The 17,356-nt window shown below is 38.9% G+C and overlaps 1 protein-coding gene across 3 annotated transcripts in view; it reads right to left on the bottom strand.

Moving 5' to 3' along the window:
* ncam1a (neural cell adhesion molecule 1a) overlaps positions 1-17,356 on the bottom strand; it is a 269,507-nt gene that overhangs the window by 48,194 nt on the left and 203,957 nt on the right. For 2 of the 3 annotated variants that reach the window (XM_082549404.1, XM_082549405.1), the window contains 5 exons: positions 14,754-14,904; positions 8,986-9,170; positions 8,303-8,399; positions 5,733-5,900; positions 2,233-2,358 (listed from right to left, as the gene is read on the bottom strand). In XM_082549404.1, coding sequence (XP_082405530.1) covers positions 2,233-2,358; positions 5,733-5,900; positions 8,303-8,399; positions 8,986-9,170; positions 14,754-14,904 — 727 coding nt within the window. Of the gene's footprint in view, positions 1-610; positions 626-2,232; positions 2,359-5,732; positions 5,901-8,302; positions 8,400-8,985; positions 9,171-14,753; positions 14,905-17,356 lie in introns of all 3 variants that reach the window. The other variant, XM_082549406.1, reaches the window with a different exon arrangement.

Here is a 17,356-nt window from a genome sequence, read left to right as displayed (position 1 = left end):
TATACGTAAAATATATGCAAAGACACCTGGTTTTTAAAATAATTACCAGAAATGATTCCATACATCGTCGGATAATGCAACTATATATAGTCTTTAATTTAGGCGACTTCATAGTCTGAAGAGAGTATATTCCTTATATAACATTCCCTGACTGAACTACTGCAATGCAGAAGTACATAATTTTTTTTTAAAGAAAAAAAAAAACCACACCTTTAAGGCGTCATGAGACAAAAAACACTAAAAAAAACAGGAATTACAAGCAGGACTGTTGCAGAAAACAACCTGCTCTTTAAGACCATCACACATATATCTCTAAAATGATCCTGACACTGCATAAAAGTATTCCATTTGCTATATTAGGAAAAAAAAAGAAGAAGAAACTAATGCTGATTGGTTGGGGGGAAAAAGAAAATTCATAGTTCTGGGGCACTGGATGATGATTCTGTGGAACACTGTGTGATCAGTTCTTACATCCAGTTGGCTGTAGCATCATTTAGTAACCACTCATTTTTTTTAACACAGAGAACGGTGAGGGTAAAATACAACGGGAGGATGGAGACAAAATGCAGACGAATATAAAGCAGCCAAGACATGGAGGACAGAAACTTACTTGTGACAGAATACCCTGAGAAGTCCAATGGAAGAGAGAACAGATGAAAAACCAGATGAGAAAACAATAAAACAAAGAGAAGAAAAAAACAATGAAATGAGAAATATGATCAATGAAAGAGGCCAGCTGCCCTGTCAAATCGTTAACCCACTGTCTATTGTGCCTTACTGAGTATTCTGTTCACACAAAGTTCTGCTTCTCTCTGTTTTACAGTTGATAATACTGGTACTGTATCAGCAACTACAGTAGAAAATACTTTTAATGACTTCAAGGTGTCGATCAAGGTAAGGAATCTGGATTTGCGGCTGATAATCCCCCCCTCCCCCCACTCTGATGCAATATAACAAACTGATTACAGCATCTAATATGATTCCTCCATCAAATTTTAGTCAATTTTTGTAACGTCTGAGCTGAACTTCAAGTTAAAAGGGTTTCCAAAATAAGCATAATGAACACAGGGAAGAGATTTGTTTTTTTTTTTTACTGCAAGCAAAATAAGAGGATGCTGAGGAGCTATTTCTAAAGGGGGGGGGGGGGGGGGGGGTGAAGAAGCACACAAATGGAAGTGTGACATGAAGGCAGGCACAAAATAAGACAAAGATTTATTCCTGACCTTGGTTTGAAATGCTGACTGATAAAAAGCTCTGCTTCCTCTCCCGTGAATTTACATCCTTATTATTTTTTACTATGTTACAATGTGCAATCACTTGTTATCATGTTAAACAGCAGTTACTGGATCATTTTTGCTATATGATTTGGATTTGAAAGAGAATCAAAATGCAGAATGTACGCGTATTTACACTACTATCTGGCCCAATTTATACTTCAGTGAGAAGCGTGTGACAAAAATACACTCAAAGTCACATTTCATGTCAGGCCGACACATCCTGGTGATGACAAGTGTCACATACCTGCTCTTTGATGTAAAGTTTGCCCCATATGTCTAACTAACTAAGCTGTGATATATAGGAAGCACCAAGGGCAATGACAAATATGTCCAGAATATCCACCAAACCCGCTTTAACGCCGTTAAATAGAAAATGTTCTTGACCTTCTAAAATATCCAGTAATTCATCATGCTCTGCCATCACTATCAGAAAATATAAACAATTCTCAGCAGGACTCGATGTGTGGCTGCTACATTAAAAATGCATGCTGTCACTGAACTATAAATACAGAGACAACACTCCTTCACACTGAAGTATAAATCAGCTTTAAGAATGTGCACGTACTTTGCAGAAAGCTTTCAGTAAATCACCTGAGCTGTGGGCTATGAAGACGAGGGTTCATTCAGACTTACACGCTGCAAACATTCACCAAAAAAAGAGGTACATAAAAGTGCTAGGTGATGAAGGAGAGGTAGGTTACACATTGCATCGTTAACCCTATTAACAAAGTTGGATCATGGAGTGACGGCGTCGTCGTGAGTTATCGTTTCTTCTGGCCTGGATGGAAAAGGATTGCGCTGGGGGCTTGGCATGAGAATAGAGGAACGTAAGGGTGAAAGCATCTGGGCACAGCTAGACACGGGGAGGCAGCGGAGTGAGCTACGGCATTAGGTTCAAAGCATTTGGGTCAGAGGAGCACTTAGAGCAGGAGCAAGAAGCGAGGGGAGTACTTACGGACTGGCTCAGTCTTGAAAGTGCTGGCCTGGCTGCTCTCGCCTTCACCTTTCCCATTGATGGCGGACATCCTGACCTCGTATGTAGTTTCTGGTTTCAAATTAGTGATGGTGATCCCAGTCATGTCTGTTGGAGGCAAGGTGGTGTTATTCCATAAAGGTGTACAGTGACCCGAGGAATTCAGAACTGAGACTCTGGGAACATTTCATATGTGACCCAATCATGTTGGCTTTTACCAATTTATGTGAGGTTGGTCAGTGTGGCTGCCTGCGTGCTACTTACCTTCTCATAGGCCGCAGTAGAGTAATGCACTAGTCCACCCGTTCAAGATTGTTTTCATTTTGTTTTTTACACTCACACTTTGCTCTGCTTCCCAAAGTAGAGATCTCTGTCTCCTCCTTTCGCTTAAGCTCACCACAATATAATAAAAATGGGGTATTTCTCCTATAAGTTGCTCAGAATGATTCAGCGGGATGCCTGCTGTGGCCTGATCCATGTTAGGAGAAGAAGATTTCCTACATGAAACCTTGGAACTACAAAAAACCGAGGCAGTAATTCCATGCTGAAAGCTTTTTGTTGACACTTGATGCCAGGACCCCACAGGTGAACTACAATTTTAATGAGTTTATAACAATGACTCAGTTGCATACAAACAGCAACCACAATGACCAATAGAGGGGTTATTAATTTTAATTGTATATGTGAAAAACAAATCCCAAGAAGGGCATAAATTGTAATTGCAGAGGGGCTCTGTGATTTTATATTTCAGGTTCTATTGTTGGGGGGGAATCAAAGATCTATTGTTATACAAGAGCTCTCAGGTGTATTATTTTTTTTAAAGGCCATTGCAGTGATCTTTAAATGCCATTTTTCAGGGTAAATTCCATTGATATAACCAATAATCTCCCAACAACAACAACAATCTATATTCAATAATCTACATTGAAGTGTAATACATCTTATAAAATTATTACTTTCTAAAACTCAGTTTTAAGATTTTTTTAAGTTTACAATTTGCTTTTGACAGTCACGTTGTTCCTTCCAAGGAACAGTTGAGATTTCAGTCACGATACACATTCACGGTCTTGACATTTGTTATAAAACTGAGTTGGCTGATCTCTCAGTGTGCTATACAAAGAATAGTAATTTCATGGATGAGAACAAATCTAGGCTGTGAAAACCAACTGAGAAACATCTCTCCATTACTGTGACCATTTATGTCTCAAATTTATGTATCAGTGAGACGGACTTGCAGAAAGAGCTGAGCATAAGGCTGCTCGGGGAAACTGCATGAATACAGCTTTCAAGCATTAGAGCAGATGAATTGAGAACTGGGCTTTTAGCAGCAGCATAAAACTGATGTCTTTGCTGAGTCCATTAATGGTCAGATTAAATTTTTACAGCCAGCTCAAAGTAATATACCTGGGGGGGGGGCATGTTGGTTGCCTCTGCTTATGTAAAAGGTTTTCTCCACAAATAAAACGTTATTAAATTCGGTGCATCTTAGTCAGTGTCTTTCAACATTACTGCAGCACTAATATTGTAATTACGTGTACAATGTGAAAAATTTACTGTTATTTCCATAAACAGTAAGGACTAAAATTCAATATTTGGTTAAAAACATATAAAAGGACATCCAGATACTGGGTATCTGAGAAAATGATTATTAGTATTAAGGATTTGTGATTAGATTTAATTATAAAAATGTATAATATCCAGGTACCGATTAGTATTAATAATTTTCAGTCAAAAGGTAGGTAAATAATGTGAAATATTACTTGATATGCTCACTGATTTTAGAAATAGGTCCTAAAATGATGTGTTTTTAATTAATGCTTATTTGAATTCACAGTAACATCAGCCTATCAATAGTGCGAGCTCGTATATCTTCAATAAATCCCAAACTAAAGACAAAAACACTAAAAGAAAAAGAGTATTTTCATGTATAGAACTGAATGCTCCATGGCCCCAAAACCACTGCCATCAAAAACACATCAGTGAGAAATACCAGTCAAGCACTGAGGTAGATTACCATTAAGATCTACTCTGCACTGTATACTTTATGCATTATGGGAAAGCAAATGTGAGTATTTTATATTTACACAGAAATTACTACAGACTATATGGATACACAATGCATGAAGCTACATATGATCTGTTAGTACATGCAGAAATATTTACACAGTGCAGAAGTAAGGCTGTTTTATGTGTGTGCACACAGCAGCATCAGTACCTATATAGCATGGACCCACAGTGATATGGGTGTGGTATCTATATCTGGCAGTACTGCTTTTAAACATGTGATGGCAGCTCTGGGTCACAGTACTGTGACAGACACAAAAGCCTTTTTATTGACACAGTTCAGCCACTTGATAATTCAGTATCAGTAACAATATACTGCCTCCCTTCATGGCATATTGTAGCTTCAGTAGCTAGACCTTTAAAAAATGATATTACAAGTATCTTAGGAAATACGATGTGTTTTGCAAGGTCCTTTCACAGCATGTGTGTTTCAAAATCGCTCAGATTTATTAGACACAGAGTGGTTTAACTAGCTGTATGAAATATTTCTGACAACACTGACTGTTTGCGTGTGGGTCCATGCATTTCGTTTTGTGTACACGCTCACATGTCAGGCGGCTCATGGGCCTTGAGCTGACAGCACAGCCTGTCAGCCACTGACTGATACATCCCATGTGGCAGACAGGACGAAAACCATCCAGATTTGCAGGAGCCACAAACCCTCAGCGGGACGGGGATATTATCTAGGGCCTGTCAGTGTCGGAGCTGACTGTCATTTAGGCTATACTGTGTTCCACATCTCTTCTTGACATCAGCTACTGTCATGTTTGGATTAAATGTTGTCGCAGAACTGTTTTCGGCATGTAGGAACTAGACATAAAGACATAACAGTCGCGGAGCTGAAACGCTGTGCTGCGTTTCTCTTTGCACCGCAAACTTTACAGTGGATTACCCTGGAATTTAATGTTTAAATATTATGATTAACAAGAAAATCTCAAGCCTTGAGCCTTTTTTACCTAACGGCAGAAAAGAATAATTCCATAGATTTGCTGACAAAGATGGACTCTAGAGTCCTCCCCTTCAGGATGGCTCTTAAAGTATGATGCATCAGTTGGATGCCAAGAATTAAAGTGGCCTAAGTGGTACTAAGGTGTGGATGATGCAGCTGATGCCGACACGGAAAGTGGTAAATAACAACCCTTCCATCCACTGCGCTTCACTGAAAGTATGTTTTTCAGGGCTCTAAGGGGAAATGTATGGAAGAGATGACTACTCAGGAATCATAGCAAACCTAAATCATACAGAGAAATCTTTGTCCCAGCAGTCATTTTCAATCTCCTGCTAATGGCTAAATGAGGCTATACGAGCCCTAAACTTCCATAATGGCATTTTTTGTAAAGGCTACCACTTCTACATGTGCTTGTTATACACAAGGAGGGATAATCCAGCAAATTTAGTTTGCGTTATGACCGACTCACCATCCTCAACATCTTCCTCCTTGCCAGACCAGTCCTGGCCAGGCAAACGCCATTCCACTCTATACTTGATAATTGGCACTCCACCCATTGAATCAGGCTCCTCAAACTTTACCACTGCTGTGCTTGAGAAAGGCTCCACTTGTTGAATTACAGGCGATGACGGCACCTCTGCAACGGCAAGCAGGGAAAATAATGTGTTAATACTTTTTTCAGTTTTCAAAAGCTTTTTAAAAAGCAAAAAAAAATTACAGCTTTTCATAAACTGCTTTTAGCTTCCATTGTGCACACTATGTTCTTTGCTCTGCTGCAGTGTGGGGAAAAAGAAAAACAACAAAAAAAGGACTAATATTTAATGTTAGGAATCGGTTTGTTTGATTAATTTAAAATAGGTTTCAGAGCTTCATAAACTCTTCTTCAATCGACTAATTTGAAATCTAGCAGCAGCAGCAGCAGCTCTTATCATAGCGGTTTTATATTTCTGGCTGTATTTGCATCTCTATCCTCTCTCTCTCCCTCTTTTCATGAAACTCATTTCAGCTTACTACAAAAATGTTACCATGCTGGAAAAGTGCTCACGTTGTGGCTAAACATAGGATGGTATTTACCACAGTGCAATTTCAGTCCTCACTTGAGATAACAATCACACCCACCTCTGTGAGTACTATGACAAAGGTCCTCACTGACATCATCAGCATTAACTGTTTTCATTTGCGAGGCTTTTTTATCAAACTTAAGAGAAAATGCTTCACATTCATTAATTAACAATTATGACACCAAGTTGCAGCCGTGCTAACTGTGTGCCCGGTACTCAAAGTTTGCAGGGACAGTACAACTTCAGCTCATCCCTGGGATTGATTTAATAACAAAATGAAACTTTCCTCTGTGGACGATGTCATTCTGTTTTTAATCTTTCAGCCTTTACGATGCTAATCAGTATATTAGTTCTGTGGGACACTGGTCTATTATTTGTGTCCCATGTAAATCACTGGTTAAAAAGTGACAGTTTCTTTTATTCTAGCCTTTTTGTTGCATGTTCATGTCAAGGTAAAACATCTAGATATAGAAAAATGATCAGGTCAATGCACAGAGTATCGCCTTACTGGAAATAAACCCACATGGATCCAGGGGGATGAAGTCTTTTGACTTTGCTGACATTGTAATACCCTTTTTACCAGCAATACCACCGCCGCCACATACTAAAATCATGATTAAGATATGTGTTTAAACAATTATTCCACGTTATTATTAATTCATTTGTTTGGTGTAATGAACATTGCAATGAAACAGGTTCACTAGCGAGGCTGAAGCACGTTAATCTTCTTTGATATCAATCTGCTGATAATTAAAAAAAAAAGCAAACTGGGATGACTATGTCACTGTCAAGAGGGATTAAACTAATTATAAGCTCATCTGCATATGTCTGCACGCGTCCTGGATCTGCTTACCCAATGATTTCTTTAATGATGCCTTTTCTGGACTGAGTACCGTGTCTCAAATAGCTTCGTTTGGTCGAGCTCTTTGCCTCACATTACATGCAAAAATGTTCTCACGGACATAATTGCAGAGAAAAGGTGTGGAGACTTATTTACAGGGTTCTTTTTAGGATAACTCTGTTTGGAAGCAGTCACTTTAGGCATACAGACGAGTTATGCAGCAAATTACAAAAAATACCTCAAAAAGCCTACAGGATATTACACAATGTCAGCACAGGGTGTTACCATAATTAATTTGACCACCCTGTATTTAGACAAGGTCCTGAGCGACCTTCTACTTCTAATGGGTCCAAAGCAATTTGCATACCAAATGAAGCTAACGCGAGAAAATAAGACTTAAAGGGCAGTTCCGCTGTGATTTCAATTTTCTTCCATTGCCTGTCTAGCCTGTGCTCTGAGTGTCTCCAAGTCCTGGTTTGTTTTTCTTCCCTATTTATACTGCAGGATGCCTTTGTGCTTCCTCATACACAAACACAATGCCACTTTTCATTTGTATCCAGGCAATACACGCATATCTTTGCTAGAAGTCTTTTAATCATCTGAAGTCAATTCACACCATCCTGACTACACTTTCACAAGTAGATGCTTCAGATCTGCGCACTGTTGCTCTAAATACAGACAAAGCAGATAAATTAGTTCATCATAAATTCTAAATCTTTCATTCATACTTCTCATTCATTACCACTTGTCTTGCATACAGCAGTGGTTCCATTTGTTCCTGCTCTGCTAGAACTTCTGATGGAGATTTTTTTATACCTTTGCTTCCTAAAGTAGCTTCTGATTGCATTCAGAAATTACTTTTACATTTTTACTGCTAAACTGATCGACCTTTCTCTTGGTTTTACTGGTGAGTTGTCAAACCATTTGTTTTTAGGTGGTTAGATCCATATTGGGAATATGACTCTAAAATTCAGTCCATGGCAGTGGTTTGTGAAGTTCTTATTTCACTTCTGCATAAAAGACACTGGCCAGCCTGGAAACGTGAAGTCTCGTCATTTCATTATTTAGAGTGTTTCTTTTGTTTCCCCAAGACACTAAAAATTTCACCTAAATGGGAGTAATTTCTGGTTAACAAACCTGCTTGGATAAGAAGGAATTCCTTGGATTCAGAACCCATCACATTGGTCGCTGTGCAGTTGTAACTGCCAAAGTCGTTTTGAGAATCAGGGGTAATCTGAAAGACAAAAAGAAACAAAAAGAGACAAAAACACCGAGAAATATCAGGTTATGTCTCAAGTTTTTGGATGTGAACACAAAAAAAAAGAAAGAAAAAAAGACTCTGACTATATGCATGACGAACTTAAACACAGTGTAGATCATTAGGGTGTAGTCTCACTTAATGCTTTTCTGCTATTTAGCATTTGTGTTAGATCTGGAGCCTGGTTGTTATGCAGATGCACAGATTTCTTGATTTTAATCATTACCCATTGGTTCATTAACACATTATAGTCCATTTAAAGTTGGTCTGGAACTACTTGTTAGCTTTTAATGCAATCTTTCACGTTACTCTTTAATCTCACTAAAACAGTGGCTTATATTAGCCACAATTCATTCTTGTGTAACAAACAGAAAGCCTTTTGTGAGCTACGACTCTGTTTTTTTGTGTGTGCGTTTTTGGATACTTCTCAAAAACAATAAAAAAAACGGAGCTGCGTTCTAAGTAATCTGCCAAACTATGTCAAATATACAGAGCATGTTTGTGTATTTTGTGCCTCTTTATGTCAGTAGAAATCAGCATTAAGAAGACAGATGCAGCACACCTCAAGGTAGCTGACGGATGGTGTGTTATAGATCTTCATATTAGTGCTGTTGGCAGTGGGCAGCTGGAAGCCGTCTCTGAACCAAACCACCGAGGCTCCGGGATGAGCCTCCACCTCACAACTGATGTTGGCCGGGTTTCCCTCCCATGTATATACTGTCACCGAACCCAGGATCTTTGGAGTATCTGAAGGAATAGACAGGGGAGTGAGGATACTTGAAACAGATAAGCAGATTGTCAAAGGTTTACTGAAATTACTCAGTGGAAATAAACTGAATCTGACAAGTTAAAGAAAACAACTCTTATGGTTGGCCAAATTTATGCAGATGACTGACAAACCCGTGGAACAAACTCCTTTACTACACATGTGATGCATTATTAGGTAGTGCAGAAAGTAGTACTGGATACTCAATGGGGAGAAAAACAGATGAAACAAAAGAAGACATTCTGGGTGATGTAGGATTCATCAAACAGCACAATAATGACCCAAAATATCTGCAAGATGAAACAGCCAAGATGTAAATACTGCATATAATCAGCTGTATGTGAGTAAAACGTTCACTTTTACAACAGTCTAAATTGAATCCAACAGGAATCTGCTTGTAAAAAGCAGCACTGATTTTTAAGTATGTGCGGTATAATAAAAACTCCAAGCTCTGTTGAAAAGTCTAAAGGACAGAACGGTATCAGTCAGTTGGATATGGCCATTATATCTTGTCACGAATGGCAGTATTTCCTTTCATCCTTGAAGCTCTTCTCCACATTTCTAGCAGCTTTAATCAAGGCTACCAGTAAAAATACTCGATTTAGAATTCATGGCAGCAGAAAAAAGACATGTAAAACACACTCACTACGGAAAAGAAAGCAGTCGTGGCAATGGTGACAAAAGCTACAGTTTTACAGAATGGTAAACAGATGCTAAATGAATTCTAATGCTTTACTTGTGATCTATAAATTTAATGCCTTTTATGGTATGGATTTATGTTTTACAGCCAACTTGTGCTGGTTTTATAAGACATGAAAATGCTACAGAGAGTTTATGAATGTGTTACAAATAAAAAAAACCCATTATAACTAATAATTATAAATTAGCACAACCACTTAGTTTAAAGAAATAGCACTGCTCGGGGTTTGATGACCAGATTATTTTTCTTTGATTTCTTTAATCTTATATGTGCCTGTAGCATACTTATGGATTATGCAGCAAAAATCAAATAAACGACTGAAACCAAGCAACAGTTTGACCAAGCTATTTTCACTTCCTACATGAAATGAGTTGATACCATATAGCCAAACCTGTTACACTGCACCCCAATTTTTGACAGGAAAACAGACAAGAGTAAAGGTAACGGACGGTAAAGTTAATTAATTCTTCCCTTCATTGTTTCCTTTTAAAATCTCCTGCTCAAATCACTGAGCATTGATTTTAAATTCAGTGAAGTATGCTTTGCTTCACGAGTGCCGTAAAATGCAGTGGCCCCTGACACTGCCAGGGCTTTACTTCTGACCCTATCCTTTAAAAGTCTGCAGCATGCTGCGGCTGGGATTGATGGACAAGGCTGAGTCAATAGATGTTCCATCTCCTGCAGCTCTGATTAGATTCTCACTCTTTCTGTCGGTGCTGCTTTTGGTCTCATTGACTCTATAGGGCCTGCGACTTGCCTGTTTGATTTCTGCAGGCTGCTAGCCTGGTATAGGTGAACATAGGAGGAATGCATCTGCCACATAGGGTTCATACATATCAAGTAGGCTGCATAGAGCTCATGTATATTAAATAGACTGCACAGTGCCCATAATGATATCATATAACAAAGTGCATACAAATGCAATAGTTATACAAAAAAGATGACAGCGTCACATTTGCATGACTAGTACATTCATACAAAAGTGGCAGCAACAGCGATACTTACTACACATAATATAAAGACTGCATTACTATTAGAAGGAATTTAGTCTTTTTTAGTGGAACACTGAAATAATACTCCATAAAACTCCCAACCAAAAACCCCTGAACTGTTTTACATTCAAAGTGTTTCCTGTTCAGCTTCTTTGGGGAATTAATCTGTAGTATGAATTAGTTTTTCTTTCTCTCATTGATCTGTCAGTTTCATACAATATGTAATCAATATCAGTATCGCAGAAAGAAATGCTGTCTTATGCCCATACACCAAGTAGGTGAATTAGCTTGTCTTTGGCTATCAGGACATCCTAACTTGAATGAATAATTGGCTATTGCAGGGGTTACTCTTCAATAGAACTACAGGCAGCCAACAATGGCTCTGTGCAGCTTCAATACTAAAATATCATCATGCTTGCTGATATTCAGCTCTTAACAACCGCAGGGGAAAAAAGCCATGCATAAGTCTGTAATAAAAAGCAAAATCTAAAGTTACAATTTCTAATTCTCCATCCAGCAGGACTAGGAGAATCAGAAAGAGTATGTAACAGGTGACCTGCTTGGAGCTCAAACAGTGTTTTCATTAGACATTCATGTTAAACAAACTTCAACCTCTGACAAAATGGAAGTCAAACAGAAAGGACATTAACACTTTCCTATCAGTCCTTCAGGAACAAACCTAGACATGCTCAGCCTAACTAATGGGATCATGCTGTGAGGCAGATAGGAACTTCCATGCTTCGATAACGTCTCCATTGTGTGAGTGGGTGAGCGGTGATAGAGGGGACAGTGAGTGAGAGCTGTGTCCACGACAAAGCACCTTTTCTTATCGATAATTGCTTGGCAACAGTAAATCAGCTACCTGATAATTTGATGATTACTCTAGCAAGCCCTTAAACATCTCTATCAATGCTGAATTGTGATTATATCTCTAAGCAAATTACAAGCGCACTGAGCACAGGGGCATATTAATCCAATTAAGCATCCATTGGCCTTATTTCCCTCTCTCATTCTCTCTCTCTCTCGCTCTCTTTTTTTTGTTAATTAAGTAACATTTGATAGGCGTCAAAATGAGATCAAGTATAATTTTATACACATCAAAGCACTAGTTTATAGTTTGGTGCTGATGGAGCATTAAACCATCACCAGGGTACATACACTGTACTATTAGGGTCATTTTGTTTTTTCTTGGTGCTGTAGCACAGCGGTCCCCAACCCCCGGGCCTCGGAACGGTACCGGTCCGTGAGTCGTTTGGTACCGGGCCGCGAGAGTTGAGGCTCAGATGTGAAATGTATGGTTTTCAGGGTTTTTATTGGTTTTCAGCGTTATTTTGTTATCGTTTTGATCGTTAACTCTGTTTTCCTGGGTCTTTTCAAGTGTGTTATGAATAAATCATCTTTTTTTCGGTACCAGTACTAGTTTTATTTTGTTGTATTTATCCGCGACACATTTATTGTCGGGCATAAACTGGTCCGTGGCGCAAAAAAGGTTGGGGACCGCTGCTGTAGCACACTGGAGCTTTGTAGTGTCTATATAAAAAAATCAAACTTGTTGAAATTGTAATTCTCCTGGTACACCGCCCTAAAGATCAAAAGGGCCAACAGTCTCGCACTGTTGACCCTTACTTGGAGTGTCACAGACTCTCACGGTTGACCAGCTGCAGAAAGTACAATTTAGGCTTTACAGCATTTCTTGCAAGCTTCAAAGAACATGTCCAGTCCTGCAAAGACAGATGTGAAAAATGCCCACGATTAAGATCCAGAACTTATTTTTAGTCCTATGTGAAACAACGTCAGCTACACTATGGAGTATATTCAAATACTGTTGCTCAAAAATAAAGGGAAGTTTAAAATCTGCTGTGTACCCCTGAGTGTACCTTTTGACTGGTACCATGCCAAGATGGATGATGAATGTTAACTCTCCATCAAAGGTAATGTGACTGTCCCTGATGGGCTGAGACAAATGCAACCATATGACAGAAGGAAGATGCTGAAAAATGACCAAACTTCAGTCAAGAGAACATCTGAGATGATCCATCCACAACACGAGGTTAGTCATTGATATGCTGCTGTGCGCTCTGGATGATTCTGAACTGAAATCTTAGTTCGCCTCTGATTGATTCTTCATGTGTGGCAAACTGTGAGCCAATGGGCTGTAGCTACATTGTAAGGTTTTAAAAACTGAGCTTAAAGGGACACTGCACATGAGTAGTGCTAATGGAAAGCCAGAGAGGCTGACAATGACCATAGATTGTTTTTAGAGGCTTCTTCATATCAAATAAAAGAAGATAGATATTAAAAAGACATCAGTAAGAACTAGGATCCAAAAGCAGGGTTGATACCTGATTTCCTGAAGAGTTGTTCTTAATTACCTGTAACTGCTGTAGTACATTTAAAAACACTTACGACACAATGTTATAAGAATGTTATTTTAAATTTAGACGTATGGAAGTTTGCTTTTGTTTCTTTTGTGCTGTTAAGTCATTTTTAATGCATCAGCTAATTTGAGAATGGGCTTGAAGATGATACCCTCACCCTTAAGGACTTTAACTGATCTTGTTACTATCTGCGATAACATTGGTCACCTTTCTCACTCACTATGTGCTAACAGACCTCTCCGCATTGAATCATACTTGTTATTAATCTCTGGCTCTCTTCCACAGCATGTCTTTTATCCTGTCTTCCTTCTCTCACCCCAACTGGTCGCAGCAGATGGCCCCGCCCCTCCCTGAGCCTGGTTCTGTTGGAGGTTCCTTCCTGCAAAAGGGAGTTTTTCCTTCCCACTGTCGCCAAAGTGCTTGCTCATAGGGGGTCATATGATTGTTGGGTTTTTCTCTGTATGTATTATTGTAGGGTCTACCTTACAAAATAAAGTGCCTTGAGGCGACTGGTGTTGTGATTTGCCGCTGTATAAATAAAACTGAATTGAATTGAAAATTGATACTGTCAACAGCTTGGTATAAATTAAATAATAATGAAGTAATGTTAGACAAACCAAGCACAGTTTATCTAATGTTTGCTACACCTGACAGCACACATTGCCTCTTTAATGTCTAAATGCTTTTCTATCCTCTCTTTGTGAAACCAGCTCAAGGTTTTGGTGTCACACTGAGACCTTCCATCTAGAGACACCTTTTTGAATAAGCATTAAACATGCATATGAGGAGAAATATCTGTGTGAGATGAGAAAAAGATTTCCACATGCAAGGCAGCCACAAGGCAGCAGTGGTTTAAATCGATGTCATGAGTATCAAGTTATTCTTGACTGGAGAGACATGCTCTCTTGCTCTTACTGTTAAATTGCTAGTGCTATAGATTTCCTTGCCTACAGCTAAAACCATCAGCTAAAGAACAAAACCCGAGAAAGTTCTCTAGGTGCTGTCAGAAACCATTTTTGGAGACAGAGAAAAAAAAAAGATCCAGTGCCTGAGCACAGATAGAAATCGACAAAAACATCTGGGCTCCATATATGGAAAGAAATGAATTACTGCAGGAACAAACTGACCTTCACTGCCTGATAAATCAGTATATTGTATCACGGTTAACAGATTTTCGTAATTTAACAATAGTAACTAACACTTTTAACATGCTCTTTGAAGACTGTTTTTTGGCTGATGCAACAACTTATAAAAGATAAATGTAGCAACAGAGTTTCCATAAAAGAATTCTTTTAGACACTACTCCTACCCCGTTTCCAACAGACTAAAATGAAACGTTAAAACGATGACATTTTATTAAGCAGATGTCAGCAGCAACAGCAGCTCTTATCAGTTTCATATTTGTACATATAACAGTGCAAACTTATGGTTATCTGTGTTGACAGCAAAGATAAACCACTGGAGCGTGCGGCCAGGCAGAGTTTTGTGACTTACAGCGGACTTCCAGGTACATGTGCCGGGCGTCCTGGCCGATGGAGTTGCTGGCGGTGCAGAGGTACTGTCCAGCATATGTAAACTGGACATTTTTCAAGGTGAGAGAGGACACCCGTGCATGACTGCGCACCACCACATTTCTATCAAGGCTCTATAAAGAAGAAGAGAAAGAAATTATTCTCACTTATAAACAGGTAGTTTTATATAAAACAGGGCTAAAGGGTCAGTCTGCATTTGTTGTTTTGCTAGCGCAAATGGGACAAATGAGTAGAAGATAAAGTGGGAACTATAAACTGAGAAAGCAAGAGTTAAAAAAAAGAAAAAAAATGTGACGACTGACTGACAGGTGAGCCATGTGAACTGCAGTGCAGAAATACCACAAGAACAGCGGGATGGAGACAACATAAAAGCTACAACTGCAATGAACTCTTCTGAGAGAGAATTTAGTATTCCTTGGATGCTATTAGCTGATAAGGCTAAATTTATTCTATGTTTTTTTTGTTTGTGTGAAGTGAGTGCCACAGGAGCAAACAACTCCTTCCTTTAAATCCTAAAAAAAATAACGTTAGTTATAAAAATCTTACAAATATGCTGCTAAAATTTATTCTTTTCTCATATATATATATATATATATAAACAGCAACAGACTGGACATCCTGGCCTCTGAAAAACTATTGCTGGGATAACTATTAAACCAGCGTCAGAGCCCTGGCTAATAACCTGCAAACTCGATTGCTGTCCTTACCATTTAGCAGTCTGGTTGCAGGGTTACAGGCAGTCTAATTGCACTTGGAACAGTATAACTGCACTTTTAACAAACAGCTTGTTAAATCTGGTTTGTATTTGTATTAAGAGATCACATTTATTAGCCTGCCTACTGAGCTAATACTGCTATTCCAAGCATGTGTTATGCCTTACTTAGAGTGATCTCTTAACAGCTGTGCAGCTGACATCAAAAGTGGCCCAACGACCTCATTTGTTTTTTTTAACAAATGCAGTGGATCCTAGCTTCTCTCTGTTGTGCATGTAACCTGATGCAAATACAAGCCCAAAGCAGAGGGGGGGCTTCAAGTTCTGCACCGTTTTTGCGAAGACAAAAAGTATATTTGTTTTGAAATCGCATGGTGAAAGTCAGTAGGTGAAAAAAACAACATCGGTAATAAAGAGAAGCCCTATGAAATGATTAATAAAACTGCAAGCCTATAAAACCCATGGCTGTTAAAAAAACCTGTAACAGTTTATCTTCCCTTTGGGGGACACAGGCGACACAAAAAGGAGATATACATCTTCGTTCTAGGTGCCATAGTATTTGCTTTTTATTTTAGGCATTCTAGCTAGAGCTTCGGCGTGCAAAGCTCTGGCCGGTAAACTAGAATATAGATGTAGTATATAACCGAGTCATATTTGTTGTGTAAGTATTACGTCAAAAACAGCTTTTCTTTGCAGAGCAGGGTGACGCAGATGTGGCAGAAATATTTCTGCTGTTTACGGAAGATCTGAGGGAGTGTCCTGGAACATTTTGAAAGGGCAGCATTAATCTTGTCTTACTGCAGTAACACAGGAAAGAGCTGTACTGGGTACACTGGTGGAATATAAACAGGAAAAAAGGTTAATAGAGAATAATGCTTTAATGATACAGCACAGGTAGCAGGGAGAGGGGAGACCTTTGAACAGGATTCATTCATTAACCAAATCATTTTAATTACAAAAATGAATTATGGTGGTAGACTTGTAAGGCGATGTATGGACAGGATTTTTTCAGTGTCTTGTATTTTGCAGTCACTGCTGATTTGATCTGCAGAGCAAATCTTTGTACACGTGTTTTGCTTGTCGTACATTCTGTCCGGCAAGTGTTACATGAAGAGGGAGACTGTCAGGCATAACATGCACAGGCTCTGTCTGTGTATTCATTAGATGTAGATCTGCTATTCTCAGCAATCACGGTGCAAGAGCCATTTATGCTTTATCTTCCCAAAATACTAGCTCAATAAAACGATGTTAGCGCTGTATTAATAACATGCTGAAATTTTATAACCACCTCCTCCTTTGAAAAAAATGAGGCAGTTTAGGCAGCTAAAAATAGAACTTTTTAACAAAGCAGATGTCGGCGAGCTGAGCCAACAGTTTAAAAAAATGAACTCTGCTACATCAAGAATTCAGCTCATGAGTAACTGTCTCCCAATTTGGTATCAGGATCCTTTAACACAACGTGGCACATGAAGATATATATTTGTGGAGAACACCTGACGGACAGGACAAACCTGTGCCTCCTCCAAAAATTTAACTTTGAAACTACTGGGAGTGGTCCTTGTCAACTTTAATTTCTAGAATGTTGATTTATGGAGCACCCTGATGGCCCAGGGGTTTAAGGAACAGAACATGAATATACAAAGGGGTAGGCTATTCATACTTTTAATCCAGCCTGGGACTTGTGTTGCTTGCTTATCATTCCCCATCTATTTCTGTCCTTAATTCTTTTAATTTCTCCACTGTCAAATCTTTCATCAAGGAGAAGTATACCAAGAAAACTAAGTGCAATTTCTCTACTTGGCATTCTCAAGCCCTCCAAAGTGTTGAGGCGGGAAAAAGGTTACGATTTTAAG

The sequence above is a fragment of the Aulonocara stuartgranti genome (genome assembly GCF_965226115.1).
Source record: "Aulonocara stuartgranti genome assembly, chromosome: 10".
Taxonomy (NCBI): Eukaryota; Metazoa; Chordata; class Actinopteri; order Cichliformes; family Cichlidae; genus Aulonocara; species Aulonocara stuartgranti.
Note: the sequence above shows the minus strand (reverse complement) of the source record. Positions and strands in the feature narration are given on the sequence as shown.